This window comes from Nerophis lumbriciformis, linkage group LG23 (assembly GCF_033978685.3).
Source record: "Nerophis lumbriciformis linkage group LG23, RoL_Nlum_v2.1, whole genome shotgun sequence".
NCBI classification, from domain to species: domain Eukaryota; kingdom Metazoa; phylum Chordata; class Actinopteri; order Syngnathiformes; family Syngnathidae; genus Nerophis; species Nerophis lumbriciformis.
Window position 1 is genome coordinate 6,523,395 of NC_084570.2, and position 19,880 is coordinate 6,543,274.

The window sequence follows — 19,880 nt, forward strand, 5'->3', positions numbered from 1 at the left end:
AATCAAATGTTCTTATGCTTTCTGATCGCCTATGTCAGTGATCCTCAACAGGCGGACCGCGGTCCATGTCCGGACCCAGTGACGTGTCCGTCCGGACCCAGCACGAATTATAGTAAAAAAAAAAGAAAAGAAAAAAAAGAAGTTTTTTTTTATTATTATAATTATAATTATTATAAAAAAATATAATAATTGTATTTATCTGTGAGTTATCGCTAGCGCAAGTCAACGTTCTTTGTTGTTTTTAGTCAAATATCTCCACGTTTCGTTTACACTTCTCGTGTCTCACTCACTCAGAGACATTTCCTCATGATTCAGAGCTAAGAAAAAAAGAAATCACGAGGCTGAAAAAGCCATATGAAACATCAAGCAAGATTTTTGTTAAATCTATGACACAACAACAAATAGCAACAGAGCAGTAACGTGTGGTGAGGTTGATGGCTGGTGAGGCACTGACTTCAACACAGTCAGATTTACAAACATATGAACCCTAAAGAGTATCTTATTCACCATTTGATTGGCAGCAGTTAACGGGTTATGTTTAAAAGCTCATACCAGCATTCTTCCCGGCTTGGCACTCAGCATCAAGGGTTGGAATTGGGGGTTAAATCACCAAAAATGATTCCCGGGCGCAGCGCAGCTGCTGCCCACTGCTCCCCTCACCTCCCAGGGGGTGTTCAAGGGATGGGTCAAATGCAGAGGAAACATTTTTTCAAAGTTCTTATTTATTTTTGTTTCAAAGAAAATATTTCATGTATTTTATTGGATATTTATTTTATTTTTGTTCATTTTAAGAAAATGTTAAACTACCTACCTCCTGCTATTATATAAGCTTGACCGATAATAAACGGACCCAGCCTGTTTCAAAAAAACATTTGTGGACCTTCAAGATTTGTACTTGAGGACCCCTGTCCTATGTCCACTACTTGCTGTACATATCCTACCAAGTCAGTCCTACACTGTTTCAATGTCCATTTCTCTGAGGATGCAATTGTTGATGACCGAAGTGCTGATATCAACCAAACCTACCCCCCCCCCCCCCTCCACATCCCACACCCTGGATTGTAAATAATGTAAATAATTCAATGTATAACTCTGATGATTAACTTGTGTGATGACTGCATTATGCTGATAGTATATATTTGTACCGGTACTATGAATTGATGAACGTGGACCCCGACTTAAACAAGTTGAAAAACTTATTGGGGTGTTACCATTTAGTGGTCAATTGTACGGAATATGTACTGTACTGTGCAATCTACTAATAATAAGTCTCAATCAATCAAAGGCGCTCCATGTTTGGAGAGAGTTCTTACCTGGGTGCCCATGTCCTTGGATGGGTAGTAGTCCATGTAGTCCTGTCCTGAGCACAAGTTGCTGGCATTAAGAATCCATAGGAGCACAGCTGGTATCAACATAGTGAGGAGGAGGTGGAGATGAGGATCTGCTGAGAGTTCCGAGCAGAAGTGAAAGTAAGGGTAGAGGAAGAAGAAGAAGGAGGAGGACAACGAGGTTGTCACAAGCTGAGATGGTCTCCTTTGGTCATGTCTAGCCGGGGACAAAGTTGCTCTTCCGGCGCAGGTTGCTTGAATCTGGGAAGCGAGTTGAATCCAGCATGGTGAAGAGAAGGTCTTCTCTGGGTCACGGCGCGGCTCCTCTGTCGGCGTGCGTCACCTCAGAGGACGCGTGACGTCTCTCAGGTGGGACGTCAGCTGAGAGCGGCGGTCCCGTCTTTCTCCTCGCCTTCTTTATCTTTATTTGGATTTTCTCCTCAAGACGGCAGCAGCTGTGCTCTTCCCTCCCGTTTGTCTCCTGCTCTCACTATCCGCCTCTTCCTCAACAAATCTTAAGGGGAAAAAAAAGAAAGAAAAAAACCTTAAAAAAGGGACACACAAGTCAAACACAGAGCATCAGAGAGAGTTCCCCAAGAAGAAGAAATTCCAAATAACAAAAAAAATGTTGTTTTTTGTTGTTGCAGGGTTTGAAAGTGTCATGTGTTGAAGTGGAGGAGAAGCTGCATGCAGACGTCTTGGAGGAGTGAAGGAGAAAGAATACCAGACTGGAAGGCTCAGAGTTGGTGGGTGGAGCCCAGTATCTGCGGGATGATTTATGCATGATAACTGGTTATACTGCCACTCGCTCGTTTCCTCTTTTTTTTTTGTACAGAAATTGCTGGTCTCCTTCAAGGATTTCCACTATTTTTACCCCACATTCCTCACATCTTAAAGCTGTTGAAATAGTACGCGCTCACCTCCGCCTCTAAGTGCCTTTTTATTGGCCGCTAATACTTTTTTTTTTTTTAGCTGTTTCTGCTTTACATCATTCCGCCGCGCTTCTTCTTCCTCACAGGAGAAATGAAGCGACCCCCCCGACGGTGCTTTTAGTGCAAGGTCATGCTTTGCATACTTCCATGAGTGCCCCAAGGCTGGGGGCATGTGTGTCACAGGAGGAGGAGGAAAGGTGAACGGCAGAAACCTGACTTTGAGTTATTATCTTCCAACCCCCCTCCACACACACACACACACACACACACACACACACACACAGCCTCCCAAGGTGAAGCAGGACGGCGGAATATATTATGGGGACGGACCAGACATGAAAAAGACGAGAGAGACATCCAAGCTGTGAGAAAGGGGAGTGTCTGGGAACTGCTTGGCTGGGGGGAGAAAAAAAAAAAACATCCGCTTTTTTTTTTTTTTTTTTTTTTCCCCTTTGGCAGCCTTTTCAAGGATTAGAGATGCACATGCACGCACACGGTGGCAAGTGTCTGCATGCAGGTATGCTTCATGTGTTGAAATCTGTGCAAGACAAATTCCACATTCCAGTCATTGCTGTCTCCATCTTATCATCTGAGTTTAAGACATAGAATAAGATATTATACAAACCCCGTTTCCATATGAGTTGGTAAATTGTGTTAGATGTAAATATAAACGGAATACAATGATTTGCAAATCCTTTTCAACCCATATTCAATTGAATGCACTACAAAGACAAGATATTTGATGTTCAAACTCAAACTTTTTTTTTTTTTTGCAAATAATTAACTTAGAATTTCATGGCTGCAACACGTGCCAAAGTAGTTGGGAAAGGGCATGTTCACCACTGTGTTACATCACCTTTTCTTTTAACAACACTCAATAAACGATTGGGAACTGAGGAAACTAATTGTTGAAGCTTTGAAAGTGGAATTCTTTCCCATTCTTGTTTTATGTAGAGCTTCAGTCGTTCAACAGTCCGGGGTCTCCGCTGTCGTATTTTACGCTTCATAATGCGCCACACACTTTCGATGGGAGACAGGTCTGGACTGCAGGCGGGCCAGGAAAGTACCCGCACTCTTCTTTACGAAGCCACGCTGTTGTAACACGTGCTGAATGTGGCTTGGCATTGTCTTGCTCAAATAAGCAGGGGCGTCCATGAAAAAGACGGCGCTTAGATGGCAGCATATGTTGTTCCAAAACCTGTATGTACCTTTCAGCATTAATGGTGCCTTCACAGATGTGTAAGTTACCCATGCCTTGGGCACTAATGCACCCCCATACCATCACAGATACTGGCTTTTGAACTTTGCGTCGATAACAGTCTGGATGGTTCGCTTTCCCTTTGGTACGGATGACACGATGTCGAATATTTCCAAAAACAATTTGAAATGTATACTCGTCAGACCACAGAACACGTTTCCACTTTGCATGAGTCCATCTTAGATGATCTCGGGCCCAGAGAAGCCGGCGGCGTTTTTGGATGTTGTTGATAAATGGCTTTCGCTTTGCATAGTAGAGCTTTAACTTGCACTTACAGATGTAGCGACGAACTGTATTTAGTGACAGTGGTTTTCTGAAGTGTTCCTGAGCCCATGTGGTGATATCCTTTAGAGATTGATGTCGGTTTTTGATACAGTGCCGTCTGAGGGATGGAAGGTCACGGTCATTCAATGTTGGTTTCCGGCCATGCCGCTTACGTGGAGTGATTTCTCCAGATTCTCTGAACCTTTTGATGATATTATGGACCGTAGATGTAAATCCCTAAATTTCTTGCAATTGCACTTTGAGAAACGTTGTTCTTAAACTGTTTGACTATTTGCTCACGCAGTTGCTGACAAAGGGTTGTACCTCGCCCCATCCTTTCTTGTGAAAGACTGAGCATTTTTTGGGAAGCTGTTTTTAAACCCAATCATGGCACCCACCTGTTCCCAATTAGCCTGCACACCTGTGGGATGTTCCAAATAAGTGCTTGATGAGCATTCCTCAACTTTATCAGTATTTATTGCCACCTTTCCCAACTTCTTTGTCACGTGTTGCTGGCATCAAATTCTAAAGTTAATGATTATTTGCAAAAAAAAAAAGTTTATTAGTTTGAACATCAAATATGTTGTCTTTGTAGCATATTCAACTGAATATGGGTTGAAAATGATTTGCAAATCATTATATTCCGTTTATATTTACATCTAACACAATTTCCCAACTCATATGGAAACAGGGTTTGTAGATCTGTTTTTATAACATGCCCGCCTTGGTTAGAAAGTGGTTCAACTTTTGTCTTATTTATTTCCTTACATACCTGCCTCCTATTGCTCCCCTGTGTGTGTTAACATTGAAATATAACCATGAACAGCCGTTTCCTCCGTTTTCTCCATTTTCAATGGTGGCTTTAGATCGATGACCCTTCCTCACCTCTTCCTCCCACCTGACATGACGTGGAGTTCAAGTCCTGCACAAGTCAACCACAAGTAATCAAAAGCATGCAGCCCCACTCGTGAGCATTTTCTGGCCTTGGAGCACACACACTGCACACGTTAATATGTTTTGTATTAAGATTTGGACTATGAGCAAAAGATAAAGAAATATTATTTTTTTGTGTTTATGTTTTGTCTTGTTTTATTCTGATTAAATTCAGGGTCAAAAAATTAAAAGCAAAATAATTGATTGCACTTTGAATATGTTGTTAAAAAAAAAAGTAAATCATAACAGTAATACTGGCCCTGAATTAAGTGGTTATCTCTTTGATACCAACAGTTGTTTGTAGAAACTATTATCTTCTTCAATTACACAGCACACTAATCTGTGGAGCAACAACCCTGCCATTAATTTTGACAAAATATTCCAATAATAATTGTACCGTATTTTTCGGACTATAAATCGCAGTATTTTTCATAGTTTGGCCGGGGGTGCGACTTATACTCAGGAGCGACTTATGTGTGAAATTATTAACACATTACCGTAAAATATCAAATTATATTATTTAGCTCATTCACGTAAGAGACTAGACGTATAAGATTTCATGGGATTTAGCGATTAGGAATGACAGATTGTTTGGTAAACGTATAGCATGTTCTATAGGTTATAGTTATTTGAATGACTCTTACCATAATATGTTACGTTAACATACCAGGCACGTTCTCAGTTGGTTATTTATGCGTCATATAACTTACACTTATTCAGCCTGTTGTTCACTTTGTATTTTAAATTGCCTTTGTTTATTCTTGGTGTTGGGTTTTATCAAATACATTTCCCCCAAAAATGCGACTTATACTCCAGTGCGACTTATATATGGTTTTTTTCTTCTTTATTATGCATTTTCGGCCGGTGCGACTTATACTCCGAAAAATACCGTATATATTTTTTTTTTTTAATTTTTTTTTTACACATATATTCAATACATTACAATGATTATGTCCTTGTTTTTTATGCAGTGGACAACGGTATTTATTTAGTGTCTGGTGTAGGGTTGATTATATGTAACTGTGTAAGTCATAACATCATACCATTCATATTTTACTCAACAGGCCGCCACATTCCAACACAATGGTCCTCTGGCGCCATCCGGTGACTGCGGGCTTGTATTACACCATATTTTAAACACCATTGTATTTCTGCGTCACTAGTAAGTAACATTTTGAAATTCAATGACGTTTAAAAAAATATTTTTCTATCAGTTTTAATAGAAAAAAAAATCCGTCACGAACAGGATTCGAACCTGTGCGGGGAAACCCCATTGGATTTCGAGTCCAACGCCTTAACCTCTCGGCCACCGTGACTACAAATAGTTCTTGTTGTTCGGTAGCATTTTCTCATGGCATGATTACGTGACGTAGTTAATAAGACTGAAATACTACCTCTAAGTTTATGGACACTCGGTTGCTTACTATATTGGATTCATCGGATTCAGATATACATTCGCCGCCATTTTGGACAGTCATTAACTGCGCGTTCTTGCAGACAAAATATGTGTTCGGAATTTACAATAGCGGCGACCAATAATAAACTGCGGTCCAGGATACTTGTAGTTAACTTATTGGTCATTGGGTGGTAGTGTTCCTCTGGTTGTTAACAATTTATTTCAACAAAAAAATAATAATTTCAACTCACCATTTAACAGATGTAATAATCGGTGCAAATAATAAACTCGCTTTCGTCCCAGGTACCCGGAATGCAGCACGACTGTGTTCCCTTTATGATTGGCTACGCAACTGTAAGTCCCGCCCTCTCGATGGGACGTTGTCCTCCAAGTGCAGACCACCATCGGCAAAGTTGAACACTTCACAAGCGAAAATGATCAACTGGAAGGTAATTGAATACAACGTATAGTTACTCAACGTACATGTTTATCATAAACTTGACTGTTACGGGTTTATTTCTTACAAACCGTTAACCTTGTTGTTAAACCTTGTGTTGGTGTTATGCTAATGCTATTTTGCTAAGTTTCTGTATCAAGCCGTGATGCCGTCGTAGTCTTAAGGTATTCGTTTATGGCTTTGTGTATTATTCGTTAACATGTGTGTATAATGTATAAATATATATCTCGAGTATTTAATACAGCAGAAAACACTGCATGTAGGATTTTTTCACGGGGGATCGATCTAAGACTTGATTGTATCGATGCCAAATTTAGGGAATAATTGTTCACCAATAGTCCCAACAACGTGCCTTTTTATTCTGTTCAGCAATACGATACGTTAAATAAAAGCAACATTCCTTAATTATTCAGTGATCTTGAAACATTTCAAGTTAAAAGCTTGATATCAGTTAATACTGATGTCAGTATCGTCCACCCGTAGACTGTGCAGCTGCCTTGCTTTCTCACACAAGTCCACGCCTCCTTTTGACACTAGGACACATTTAGCTTCTCCCCCTGATTTCCCAGGATCCTCCTGGGTTTGTGGAAAAGTTTTTTTTTGATTGATTGAAACTTTTATTAGTAGATTGCACAGTACAGTACATATTCCGTACAATTGACTACTAAATGGTAACACCCGAATAAGTTTTTCAACTTGTTTAAGTCGGGGTCCATGTATATCTACATCCACAAGGACTCCACCACAGGCCACGCTCTTCTCTCGCAGTTTGGGGAAATATCACTTAATTTCTGTATGTTTGTTGCCAGGCTTTGGACAACGTACCCATACTGTTGTACATCTTGGCGCTGAAAACCCTCATCCTGTGCTTGGGCTTCGCCGGGGTGAAGATCTACCAAAGCAAAAAGGCCGACGCGGCCTTAAAGCTGCAGCAGGCGGAGAGGAAGAAGCTCGCCCAGCGGACTCAGGAGCTGATCGACAACTTGAAGGAAGACTGAGACAAGCGAGGGAAACTTTTGGTACTAAAGCAGACATGGTTTTTCATGCATTAACTTAATCTTTTTGGCAAGTCCTAATCTCACCCTCACTCTCTTTCCAGGGGAAAAAGATGAAACGACACAAGCACCACTTTGCTCAGATGTGAGACTGCACCATGAAATCCTCTTCACCATGTCAGTTTGATACATTTATCGACATATTGCGTCCTGCTTGAAGTCACACTATGTATTTATTGAATTTTGAAACATTTTTTGTAGTTAAATTAAATGTTGGTATTGCACTATGCTAGATTTTTTTGTATTTATGAATTTGGGTGGATAATTAAACCCCAGTTATTGATAGAGTACAGTATTACATTGCACACCTGCCAGCCTTGAAGATATTTTTTTGTTATTATTCCGGAGCAGCTTTAAAAACTTTGTATATTCTATAAGCGAAGGCTATAAAACAAAAATTCTTAGTACCGTATTTTTCGGAGTATAAGTCGCACCGGCCGAAAATGCATAATAAAGAAGGAAAAAACATAAGTCGCACTGGAGTATAGGTGGCATTTTTTGGGGAAATGTATTTGATAAAACCCAACACCAAGAATAGACATTTGAAAGGCAATTTAAAATAAATAAAGAATAGTGAACAACAGGCTGAATAAGTGTACGTTATATGAGGCATAAATAACCAACTGAGAACGTGCCTGGTATGTTAACGTAACATATTATGGTAAGAGTCATTCAAATAACTATAACATATAGAACATGTTATACGTTTACCAAACAATCTGTCACTCCTAATTGCTAAATCCCATGAAATCTTCTTCCTTGGTGTCGCTTCTAAACACTGCCAACTCCAAAAAGGTATGCGCCGCTTCCTCTTGCCGTTTTCTGCTGCATATTTCACTACGTCCAGCTTGTAATCTGCAGTATATGATTTCCTTTTCGGTGCCATTTTTGTTCAGTCCTTCTCAGTTTTTATAAGTTACCGCCAATGTTGAAATGATCCACAATGCACTTCTGCCATGACCCGCCCCCTGCCGAATTTTTATTGGTTGACGTGTGTGTGACGATTGCTGACATTCGCCTCATCTTTTACGGGAATGAAATAAATAATAGATATTTTACGGTAATGTGTTAATTTCAGGGCTTCACGGTGGCAGAGGGGTTAGTGCATCTGCCTCACAATACGAAGGTCCTGAGTAGTCTTGGGTTCAATCCCGGGCTCGGGATCTTTCTGTGTGGAGTTTGCATGTTCTCCCCGTGACTGCGTGGGTTCCCTCCGGGTACTCCGGCTTCCTCCCACCTCCAAAGACATGCACCTGGGGATAAGTTGATTGGCAACACTAAATGGTCCCTAGTGTGTGGATGTGAGTGTGAATGTTGTCTGTCTATCTGTGTTGGCCCTGCGATGAAGTGGCGACTTGTCCAGGGTGTACCCCGCCTTCCGCCCGATTGTAGCTGAGATAGGCTCCAGCGCCCCCCGCGACCCCAAAGGGAATAAGCGGTAGAAAATGGATGGATGGATGGATGGATGTTAATTTCACACATAAGTCGCTCTGGAGTATAAATCGCACCCCCGGCCAAACTATGAAAAAAAACTGCGATTTATAATCCGGTAATTATACCACCTGCAATCCAACGCCGCTATTTATATCTGCATGTATTGTATGTTTTCAGTTGCTGGTGAAGATATTGTCAGGGTTTTTCTACACTCACTGGAGAGAAAGGCAGATAAACCTGCTTTCAAGTGTTTTATTCGTCTATACAGTGAAATAGTCTTCAATCACCAATCCAAACGTGGCTGTTTAGCATAAAGTGTGTACCATTTACTTTTAAGTGTCCTGCTTGGTTGGACTGAGTTGACAAAAATCACCTTCAGGGTCAGCGGTCAGTTCGCAGACAGGACAGCAGACATGAGAGTCCAGATCTTCTACCAGCGAGTTGTTGTGTTTGGAGAGGACGAGAGCGGCTTTTGGCAGAGAGTGGACACGTCTGGGCTGGTGTTGGAATCAGTCTGGAGTCTGGAGGAGAACAAGTGGACAGAAAAGGCGGTGGCAGGTGTCCAGTCTGGGATGAAGTGTCAGGAGTGTACATAGGATGGCACCTGTTGGAAAGGGGAGTAAAAAGAGGTGGAATAGCTAAACAAACGAATGTCGAGGTAACATCGAGTTAGGTACTTGTTTGACGTCTGAGGGGAAATAGAAGCTGGCCGGTCTTTTTGTGGGCTCGCCATGGCAACGTAATCATCCCGAGGCACGGTAGAAGTACTGCGGCTGGCCTGCGGTGACATCATCATGTATCCTCGCCCCTCTTCCTCACCCGCTGCTGCAAAAGTCACCTTACAGTCTTCCCCGCCAAGCTGCCGCATCATGTCCATGTAGCCGTCACGCTCAGGCACGGCGTCGCCGTGTTGGCGGAGGGGAGACGGGGGTTCTGTCGTGTTCGGTTTGCAGAGTTCTGAGTCGCTCTGCACGTGGACTTCAAGGAGCGTGTGCGTGGCGGCAGAACCGGACGGTCTCCCTTGCGACGACTTGTCTCTATACTTGGGTCTGCAGCGTTTCGTGACCAGGAGCTGACCGTGGTTTGAGACGGGGGATCGGCTAAAATCCGGAAGAACCCGCAGCTCTCGGACCGCGTCTCGGACCACCTCGTGAATGTGCTGAGCCATGGCGGGGTTTCCTGTCAAAGCAAATGGTGATGAGGCAAACCAAACCTCGCCATCACCCATGTTGTCCATATTTACCGTATTTTTCGGAGTATAAGTCGCACCGGCCGAAAATGCATAATAAAGAAGGAAAAAAACATAAGTCGCACTGGAGTATAAGTCGCATTTTTAGGGGAAATGTATTTAATAAAACCCAACACTAAGAATAGACATTTGAAAGGCAATTTAAAATAAAGAATAGTGAAGAACAGGATGAATAAGTGTACGTCATATGAGGCATAAATAACCAACTGAGAACGTGCCTGGTATGTTAACGTAACATATTATGGTAAGAGTCATTCAAATAACTATAACATATAGAACAGGGGTGCTCACACTTTTTCTGCAGGCGAGCCACTTTTCAATTGATCAAGTCGTGGGGATCTACCTCATTCATATATATAATTTATATTTACTTATTTATGAAATATATGTTTTTGTTAACAAGTTAAAGGTGTTTAACGATAATACAAGAATGTTTAACACATAGTTAATATTGTTAATAAGTTAAAGGTGTTTAATGATAATGCAAACATGTTTAACACATATAGTTAATATTGTTAATAAATTAAAGGTGGTTAAAGATGATACAAGCATGTTTAACACACATAGTTAATATTGTTAATAAGTTAAAAGTGTTTAAAGATAATACAAGCATGTTTAACACAGATTCCTTTCTTTCATGAAGACAAGAATATAAGTTGGTGTATTACCTGATTCTGATGACTTGCATTGATTGGAATCAGACAGTGGTGCTGATAACGTCCGCATTTTCGAATGGAGGAGAAAAAAAGTCCTCCTTTCTTTCCAATACCACATGAAAGTGGTTGGTTTTTGGCATCTTATTTGTCCAGCTTCCGTACTCCTTTGTATACACGTTACAAGAAATACACTGTCGGCAAACTCCGTAGCTTACTAGCTTGTGCACGCCAGCTTTCTGAGACTCTTATTTTGTTAGCGCAGGCAGGATGAAGCAGAGCATTTATTGTGCAACTGTGCAGTCGGTCTTTGGAGTTTTGACGACAGGTATGGTGCCAGAGTCTGTTGAAATAAAAGTGTTTCTCGCCTTCCTGTCGGTAATTTTAATGAGCTGGCAGCAGCCAGCGTCATCTCAGAAGACCCTCGGGTGCCGTGAATGTCAATCAAGTGACGAAAGTGACGTCATAGTGAAGATTTATGATCGCTCATTTTTAGGACTATTTTTTTAATGCCTGGCTGGTGATCGACTGACACCCTCCACGATCGACCGGTAGCTCGCGATCGACGTAATGAGCACCCCTGATATAGAACATGCTATACGTTTACCAAACAAACAATCTGTCACTCCTAATCACTAAATCCCATGAAATCTTATACGTTTGATTGAAACTTTTATTAGTAGATCGCACAGTTCAGTACATATTCCGTACAATTGACCAAAGTCTTGTTGTTCCAATAACCAAATACGTAAATCAATTCATGGTCTAGTCCCTTACGTGAATGAGCTAAATAATATTTGATATTTTACGGTAATGTGTTAATAATTTCACACATAAGTCGCTCCTGAGTATAAGTCGCACCCCTGGCCAAACTATGAAAAAAACAGCGACTTATAGTCCGGAAAATACGGTTTTTGAAAAAATGAGTGTGCTACAGGAACCAACGATCACCTTGGTCTCTAGCTTCCAACCAGATCTCTCCGGGACCTATCGGCACCGAACGGCCAAGCTCGAAAAAAAAGGAGCCGTCCAAGTGGCCGAAGCGACGGACGCTGAGCAACGGTATTGTGATGGAGGGCAACTCGCAACACGCTCCCACTCGGACCAAGATGAGGGAGGTCGCGGTCAGACAGAGGCGGAGCTCCCCTGCCAGGGACTTGGAGCGACCCAGACCCTGTGGCTTCACCGAGACGGGCCAAACCTTGAACAAAAAGAGCACATTTTTAAATAGGAGGTGAGAATCTTTGGGCACCTTACAATTTTGATTTTTAGGGTGACCATTCTATTCACGAACACAATTATTGCAATACCGTATTTTTCGGAGTATAAGTCGCTCCGGAATATAAGTCGCACCGGCCGAAAATGCATAATAAAGGAGGAAAAAAACATATAAGTCGCACTGGAGTATAAGTCGCATTTTTGGGGAAATGTATTTGATAAAACCCAACACCAAGAATAGACATTTGAAAGGCAAATTAAAATAAATAAAGAATAGTGAACAACAGGCTGAATAAGTGTATGTTATATGAGGCATAAATAACCAACTGAGAACGTGCCTGGTATGTTAACGTAACATATTACGGTAAGAGTCATTCAAATAACTATAACATATAGAACATGCTATACGTTTACCAAACAATCTGTCACTCCAAATCGCTAAATCCCATGAAATCTTATACGTCTAGTCTCTTACGTGAATGAGCTAAATAATATTTGATATTTTACGGTAATGTGTTAATAATTTCACACATAAGTCGCTCCTGAGTACCAGTCGCACCCCCGGCCAAACTATGAAAAAAACTGCGACTTATAGTCCGAAAAATACGGTATATATATATATATATATATATATATATATGTATAAATAAAATAAAACTTTGTCAAAATATTACAGGTTACAAAAGCTCATTTTGGCTACTGATGTATGATTCATACACGCAGTGTTGGTCTAAAAAACACCTTTTATAAAAATGTTTTTACATTTAACTTACCAAAATTGCAGACTGTTAATCTAATAACAAAATAGAACAACTCCAACCCAATCTAAGCTTTACAAAACTTCAGATAAAAATGTACAAAGCGATTAAGAAAAACCTACAATACTTAAATACCAAAAAGAAAAACCAAAATGTAATAAAAGCAACTCTTGTCAATAATGGTCAATAACTGTTTATCATTAAATACAAAATGTGATTCTTAAAAAACCCAACTTTTTAAATCGATTCTCAAATTATGAATCAGAATAAATAAAGTGATTTGAATGAATCTACTTTTTAAAACTATTTCTATCACTACATTTACGATTCAAGTTAACCAACATTTATCACCAGAGTACCTGCGGGGTCCTAAAAAGTCTAAAATCCAATAATTAGAATTTAAGGCCCTAAAATGTTAAATGTCTTGTTCAAAACAAATGCATAGACTTCAGTCTCGCTTCAATGTTTTGATTATTGAGGTCGCTATTCATAACCACAAAACGGAACTAAAATACCTGTGCAGTCTATTCAGCATGTATTTGTGTAAGATTGGTGGGGCTGCAACGATTAATTCCATTAGAAAAAGGCTTTGATTTGTATTATGCTGCTTCGATTAATCGTTAAATGGGTAACTAATACAAATTTATCAAATGGCAATTTTTGTTTCATATGACAACACATGGACAAAGATAAGACCTTCTGGAGTAAAGTTCTGTGGTCAAATGAAACAAAAATTGAGCTGTTTGGCCACAATACCCAGCAATATGTTTGGAGAAAAGGTGAGGCTTTTAATCCCAGGAACACAATCCCTACAGTCAATCATAGTGGTGGTAGTATTATGCTCTGGGCCTGTTTTTCTGCCAATGAAACTGGTGCTTTACAGAGAGTAAATGGGACAAAGAAAAAGGAGGATTACCTCCAAATTCTTCAGGACAACCCGGAGGTTGGGTCTTGGGCGCAGTTGGGTGTTCCAACAGGACAATGACCCCAAACACACGTCAAAAGTGGTAAAAGAATGGCTGAATCAGGCTAGAATTAAGGTTTTAGAATGGCCTTCCCAACGTCCTGACTTAAATGTGTGGACAATGCTGAAGAAACAAGTCCATGTCAGAAAACCAACAAATTTAGCTGAACTGCACCAATTTTGTCAAGAGGTGTGGTCAAAAATTAGACCAGAAGTTTGTGGATGGCTACCAAAAGCGCCTTATTGCAGTGAAATTTGCCAAGGGACATGTAAGCAAATATTAACATTGCTGTATGTATACTTTTGACCCAGCAGGTTTGGTCACATTTTCAGTAGACCCATAATAAATTCATAAAAGAACCAAACTTCATGAATGTTTTTTGTGACCAACAAGTATGTGCTCCAATCACTCTATCACAAAAAAATAAGAGTTGTAGAAATTATTGGAAACTCTAGACAGCCATGACATTATGTTCTTTACAAGTGTATGTCAACTTTTGACCATGACTGTATATATCGCGATATAGATTATAGACCATAGACCATATCAATAATCACTACCCTGCAGGATTAATAGAGCAGGTGTGTCTAAACCTTTTCTAATTATTAGAGATGTCCGATATTATCGGCCGAAAAATGCTTTAAAATGTCATATCGGAAATTATCGGTATCGGTTTCAAAAAGTAAAATTTATGACTTTTTAAAACGCTGCTGCGTACACGGACGTAGGGAGAAGTACAGAGCGCCAATAAACCTTAAAAGGCACTGCCTTTGCGTGCCGGCCCAATCACATAATATCTACGGCTTTTCACACACACAAGTTAATGCCAAGCATACTTGTTCAACAGCCATACAGGTCACACTGAGGGTGGCCGTATAAACAACTTTGACACTGTTACAAATATGCGCCACACTGTGAACCCACACCAAACAAGAATGACAAACACATTTCGGGAGAACATCCGCACCGTAACACAACATAAACACAACAGAAAAAATACCCAGAACAAATACCCAGATCCCTTTGCAGCACTAACTCTTCCAGAACGCTACAATATACACCCCCCCGCTACCCTCTACTCCCCCACCTCCCAACCTCAACCTCCTCCTGCTCTCTCAGGGACAGCATGTCCTAAATTCCAAGCTGCTGTTTTGAGGCATGTTAAAAAAAATAATGCACTTTGTGACTTCAATAATAAATATGGCAGTGCCATGTTGGCATTTTTTTTTTCCATAACTTGAGTTGATTTATTTTGGAAAACCTTGTTACATTGTTTAAAGCATTCAGCGGGGCATCACAACAAAATTAGGCATAATAATGTGTTAATTCCACGACTGTATATATCGGTATCGTTTGATATCGGAATCAGTAATTAAGAGTTGGACAATATCGGATATCGGCAAAAAAGCCATTATCGGACATCTCTACTAATTATTATATTTTGAAAAATAAAAAAGGGATGTGGTGGCCATATTCTTACATTTGTTAACAGGCTAAAAAAACAATCTTTGGTTTTCCGCTGACATTTTGAAGCATATTAATGTACTAATTAAAAGTGAGCTACTACTCTACTAATTGAAGCTTAACTTGGCAGGTTTTTTAAAAATATATATTTTAACATCCTAACACATCTAAGTTGAATTGGCTTACAAATATCAAAGTCGCCCTCGTCCCGTATACTTCAGTGTACGGCGATCGGTGGAAAAAGAGTGACAATGGTCATCAAACCTCTCTGAAGAAGGCGGCGGGCGGCAGCGTGCAATAGCCGTCGTCCTCATCGTCATCACACCCTCGCTCTTCATCCTCGCGCTCCTCCGTCATCACCTTCTTGATGGACTGATACCAGCCTTCTTGGTCCTGCTGGTCCTCCGCCACCAGCAGCATGGTCTGGTCCTGCGCATACAGCGCCACCGTCAGGCCTTTCCTGGAACTACCCAGGCAGCCCACACCAATGCAGCACCTCAGGTAAATCACCCTAGGAAAGACCAAAGCCACCAAATGTTAGTTTAAAGCGCTTTAGAGAGACAAATTCATGAGTAACACAATTAAATGTTCCCAAAGGTGAAATAACTGAAAACATGTTTTATATTCTAGTTTCTTCAAAATAGCCAACCTTTGCTCTGATTACTGCTTTGCACACTCTTGGCGTACTCTCGATGAGCTTCAAGAAACGGTTTCACTTTACACGTGTGCTTGAATCTCATCGAGAGAATGCCAAGAGTGTGCAAAGCAGTAATCAAGAGCAAAGGGTGGCTATTTTGAAGAAACTAGAATATAAAACATCCATCCATTTTCTACCGCTTATCGCATGTTTTCAGTTATTTCACCAAAAAAAGGTGAAATAACTGAAAACGTGTTATATTCTAGTTTCTTCAAAACAGCCACCCTTTGCTCTGATTACTTTTTCGTACACTCTTGGCCTTCTCTCGATGAGCTTCAAAAAGGTAGTCACCTGAAATGGTTTTCACTTCACAGGTGTGCTTGAAGCTCATCGAGAGAATGCCAAGAGTGTGCAAAGCAGTAATCAGAGCAAAGGGTGGCTATTTTGAAAAAACTAGAATACAAAACACCCATTCATTTTCTACCGCTTATCCCATGTTTTCAGTTGTTTCACCTTTCACTGAAAAAAGGCGAAATAACTGAAAACTTGTTATATTCTAGTTTATTCAAAATAGCCACCCTTTGCTCTGATTACTTTTTCGCACACTCTTGGCCTTCTCTCGATGAGCTTCAAGAGGTAGTCACCTGAAACGGTTTTCCCTTCACAGGTGTGCTTGAAGCTCATCGAGAGAATGCCAAGAGTGTGCAAAGCAGTAATCAGAGCCAAGGGTGGCTATTTTGAAGAAACTAGAATATGAAACATCCATCCATCCATTTTCTACCGCTTATCCAATGTTTTCAGTTATTTCACCTTTCACCAAAAAAAGGTGAAATTACTGAAAACATGTTTTATATTCTAGTTTATTCAAAATAGCCACCCTGCTTTGCACACTCTTGGCATTCTCTCCATGAGCTTCAAGAGGTCGTCACCTGAAACGGTTTTCACTTCACAGGTGTGCTCATCGAGAGAATGCCAAGAGTGTGCAAAGCAGTAATCAGAGCAAAGGGTGGATATTTTGAAGAAACTAGACAATAAAACATGTTTTCAGTTATTTCACCTTTTTTTTTTGGTTAAGTACATAACTCCACATGTGTTCATTCATAGTTTTGATGCCAATACAGAACCCTAGGAAAGACCAAAGCCATCAAATGTTAGTTTAAAGCGATTTAGAGAGACAAATCCACGAATAACACAATTAAGTTTTCCCAACCCTTGCTTGCTCGGCCCGAACAGCGCCGCTTTCCCAAAAGACTTCTCCATTGCTGCAAACTTCTCCTGGGACTTGTACCACTCCAGTCGACTCGGTCCAGTGTGACTTCCCGCTCGGAGGACGAAATACCTTCTGCGCTTCCTCTCGAGCTTGCCCAAGTAGCCTTGTTTGATCACGTCGCTCTGCTGCCCCGAGGAGGCCACAAGGGTTCCGACCAGAGGGACTGAGGCCCGGCTGCTGCAGTACAGATCCTCGTACGAACCAAGGCGAGTCACGTGCCCTCCGTGGTCACGGTCTGGCTCTCCATCTCCTATCTGTGTGTGATTGCCGCTGCCGTAAGGCCACGTATGCTGGGAGTTGGAAGGCCTCCTGCTGTGCCGGTCAACCATCTCCGTCCTGTCCAGAGGTAAACCTGCACCATTACAGACATAAAGTGGGTGAGTTACACTGTTGCACTTCAATTAAATTTCTTTTATTTAACCAGGTTAAAGACTCATTGAGATTAAAGTCTCTTTTTCAAGAGCGACCTGACAAAGAGGGCGGCACAAACAAAGTTACAATAATAATTACAACAAGACAATACAACAGAACAGCAGTCATACCTCAGCAGGTCAAAAGTTATTTAAAATCCATCCATCCATTTTCTACCGCTTGTCCCTTTTGGGGTCGCGGGGGGTGCTGGAGCCTATCTCAGCTGCATTCGGGCGGAAGGCGGGGTACACCCTGGACAAGTCGCCACCTCATCACAGGGCCAACACAGATAGACAACATTCACACTCACATTCACACACTAGGGACCATTTAGTTTTGCCAATCAACCTATCCCCAGGTGCATGTTTTTGAAAAAACGATCAAGTAATTATTAAATTTAAAAGCAACTAAACTGGCATTAATTAACCGTACACTCAAACACAACTACTGACATATACAAAGCAAACTTTGTACGAACTAATACATTTTATTCCAATGCCACAAAAAAAATTGACAAAACTGCTTTGTTAAATCCAAACTAAGCCGATCTCACTTGACTGAGCAGTTGCACTGCAAAAAGTCAGTGTTCAAAAACAAGGAAAAAAAAATAATACAAAAATGAGGGGTATTTTACTTGAACTAAGCAAAATTATCTACCAATAGAACAAGAAAATTTGGCTTGTCAAGACTTTCCAAAACAAGTCAAATGAGCTAACCTCAATGAACCCCCTTAAAATAAGTATATTCTCACTAATAACAAGTGCACTTTTCTTGATAGCAAAAACAAATATGGGACCTTTTTTCTCAATATGTAGAAAAATATTCTTAAATTAAGTAAATGCTAGTGCCATTATCTTGACATTACATTGCGCTCGGCATTACATTTCTTGAAACCAGCAAACTTACACTAAAAACTAGTTTATTTTTCTCAATGGAAAGGCAAAAAGGCAAATCATATTGTCTAAAAATGCATTTTCCCATCGATGACATGACATCATCGCGCCAAGTCCGTGCTCTTTCAGTCAATTAGTGAGCAAGGAATACATTTATATATATATATATATATATATATGTCTTAATAAGGTTATCCAAAAAATAGTGCTCGATACCGTAGTAGAGCGCAATATATGTATGTGTGGGGAAAAAAATCACAAGACTATTTCATCTCTGAGAGATGAAATAGTCTTGTGATTTTTTTCCCCACACATACATATATATATATATATATATATATATATATATTTTTTTTACAGCCCGGCCCCCGGCCAATTTTTTTTTTTTTTATTGTAATTTTGAAGAATTTATCTGAATGTGCATGAACTATTTCTGTTCAAAATTGTTTTGAAATGTCACATGTAAAATGTTTAAATATTAACTGTCAGTTTAATTATGAGACACAATTGTGTCAAAGTCATGTTTTTTTTATTTCATGCTTGAAATAAGAAATTATTACTTTAAAAAAGTAGTTTTATACTTGTGAGTGTTGATGACACAGCTTTGCAACAGTTGATATTCTAGTTTCAAGCATGTTTTACTCAATATAGGTCATAACATCTCAGCAAGCTGTAATATCTTACTGAGACCATTTAGGACCAAAACACTTAAAACAAGTAAAACACTAACATAAAATCTGCTTATGAGAAGAATTATCTTATCAGACGGGAAATAAGCAAATATCACCCTTATTTGAGATATTTAATCCAACTTAGATTTCAGTTTTTGCAGTGTAGCTAGCTATAGTCCACGTTTCTTGCTGCGCTAAACTCACCTGACTTGAACACGTATAAACTTTACATCTGTGCGTATTCGGGGTTAGGTTAGTTTCACGTCCCCGTAGCCGCCAGTAGAGTTTAAATTAAGAATGTTTAAAGCTATTTTTGTGCCGCCATGTCCCAATGTCGCTCAGGTGTACCAGGACGCTAATCAGTGTGGCCTTCACGATCGCCTCGTAAAACCGAAAACTTTAGTCATTTGCTTCCCATAGGACGGAGGTCAGCAACCCGCGAGTCTCCAGCCGCATGTGGCTCTTTAGTGCCGCCCTTGTGGCTTCCTGGAAAAAGGATTGAAAATGGAAAAAGATGGGGGGAACATTTTTTTGTTTGTTTTAGTATGTTTTTTGTTTGATGACAAACGTGACACAAACCTTCCCGATTGTTAGAAAACCCACTGTTTAATATGTTTGTGTGTACGCTGCACTG

General features: G+C 40.3%; 3 protein-coding genes, 1 long non-coding RNA gene and 1 other non-coding gene across 8 annotated transcripts in view; 2 read left to right on the forward strand and 3 right to left on the reverse strand.

Annotated features, from left to right (window-relative positions):
• The window catches only part of LOC133622480 (uncharacterized), a 28,464-nt gene extending 23,654 nt beyond the window's left edge, over nucleotides 1–4,810 (forward strand). The window contains exons 2-4 of one of the 2 annotated variants that reach the window (XR_012051121.1): nucleotides 1,976–2,074; nucleotides 2,164–2,457; nucleotides 4,649–4,810. This is a non-coding gene — a long non-coding RNA (uncharacterized lncRNA). Of the gene's footprint in view, nucleotides 1–1,975; nucleotides 2,075–2,163; nucleotides 2,661–4,648 lie in introns of those variants that run through there. The other variant, XR_009817781.1, reaches the window with a different exon arrangement.
• Nucleotides 1–6,414, reverse strand: part of LOC133622478 (vascular endothelial growth factor C-like) — a 43,088-nt gene extending 36,674 nt beyond the window's left edge. The window contains exons 1-3 of one of the 2 annotated variants that reach the window (XM_061985263.1): nucleotides 6,363–6,414; nucleotides 4,555–4,704; nucleotides 1,314–1,842 (exon numbers count right to left, since the gene is read on the reverse strand). In XM_061985263.1, the coding sequence (XP_061841247.1) occupies nucleotides 1,314–1,415 (102 nt within the window). In that variant the 5' untranslated portion in view covers nucleotides 1,416–1,842; nucleotides 4,555–4,704; nucleotides 6,363–6,414. Of the gene's footprint in view, nucleotides 1–1,313; nucleotides 1,843–4,554; nucleotides 4,705–6,362 lie in introns of those variants that run through there. The other variant, XM_061985264.1, reaches the window with a different exon arrangement.
• trnas-cga (transfer RNA serine (anticodon CGA)) lies at nucleotides 5,950–6,031 on the reverse strand. Its single transcript has one exon. It is a non-coding gene; the product is annotated as a tRNA-Ser (tRNA).
• On the forward strand, nucleotides 6,415–12,067 carry LOC133622479 (small integral membrane protein 11-like). Of its 2 annotated transcripts, XR_009817780.1 has the most exons (4): nucleotides 6,415–6,560; nucleotides 7,378–7,587; nucleotides 7,668–7,740; nucleotides 11,923–12,067. XR_009817780.1 is itself a non-coding variant. In XM_061985266.2 (3 exons), the coding sequence occupies exons 1-2, from the start codon at nucleotides 6,546–6,548 to the stop codon at nucleotides 7,564–7,566; spliced, it is 204 nt and encodes a 67-aa protein (XP_061841250.1). In that variant the 5' UTR covers nucleotides 6,415–6,545; the 3' UTR covers nucleotides 7,567–7,587; nucleotides 7,668–7,855. The 2 variants fall into 2 exon arrangements, 1 of the variants encoding a protein (XP_061841250.1); XM_061985266.2 differs by lacking the exon at nucleotides 11,923–12,067 and having other exon boundaries at nucleotides 7,668–7,855.
• LOC133622475 (insulin receptor substrate 1-like) lies at nucleotides 9,292–19,624 on the reverse strand. The gene is made up of 6 exons (XM_061985260.1): nucleotides 19,451–19,624; nucleotides 17,212–17,623; nucleotides 15,629–15,875; nucleotides 11,911–12,160; nucleotides 9,735–10,236; nucleotides 9,292–9,661 (listed from the first exon to the last, which is right to left on the reverse strand). The coding sequence occupies exons 2-6, from the start codon at nucleotides 17,598–17,600 to the stop codon at nucleotides 9,439–9,441; spliced, it is 1,611 nt and encodes a 536-aa protein (XP_061841244.1). The 5' UTR covers nucleotides 17,601–17,623; nucleotides 19,451–19,624; the 3' UTR covers nucleotides 9,292–9,438.
• Nucleotides 19,625–19,880: the final 256 nt, after the last annotated feature.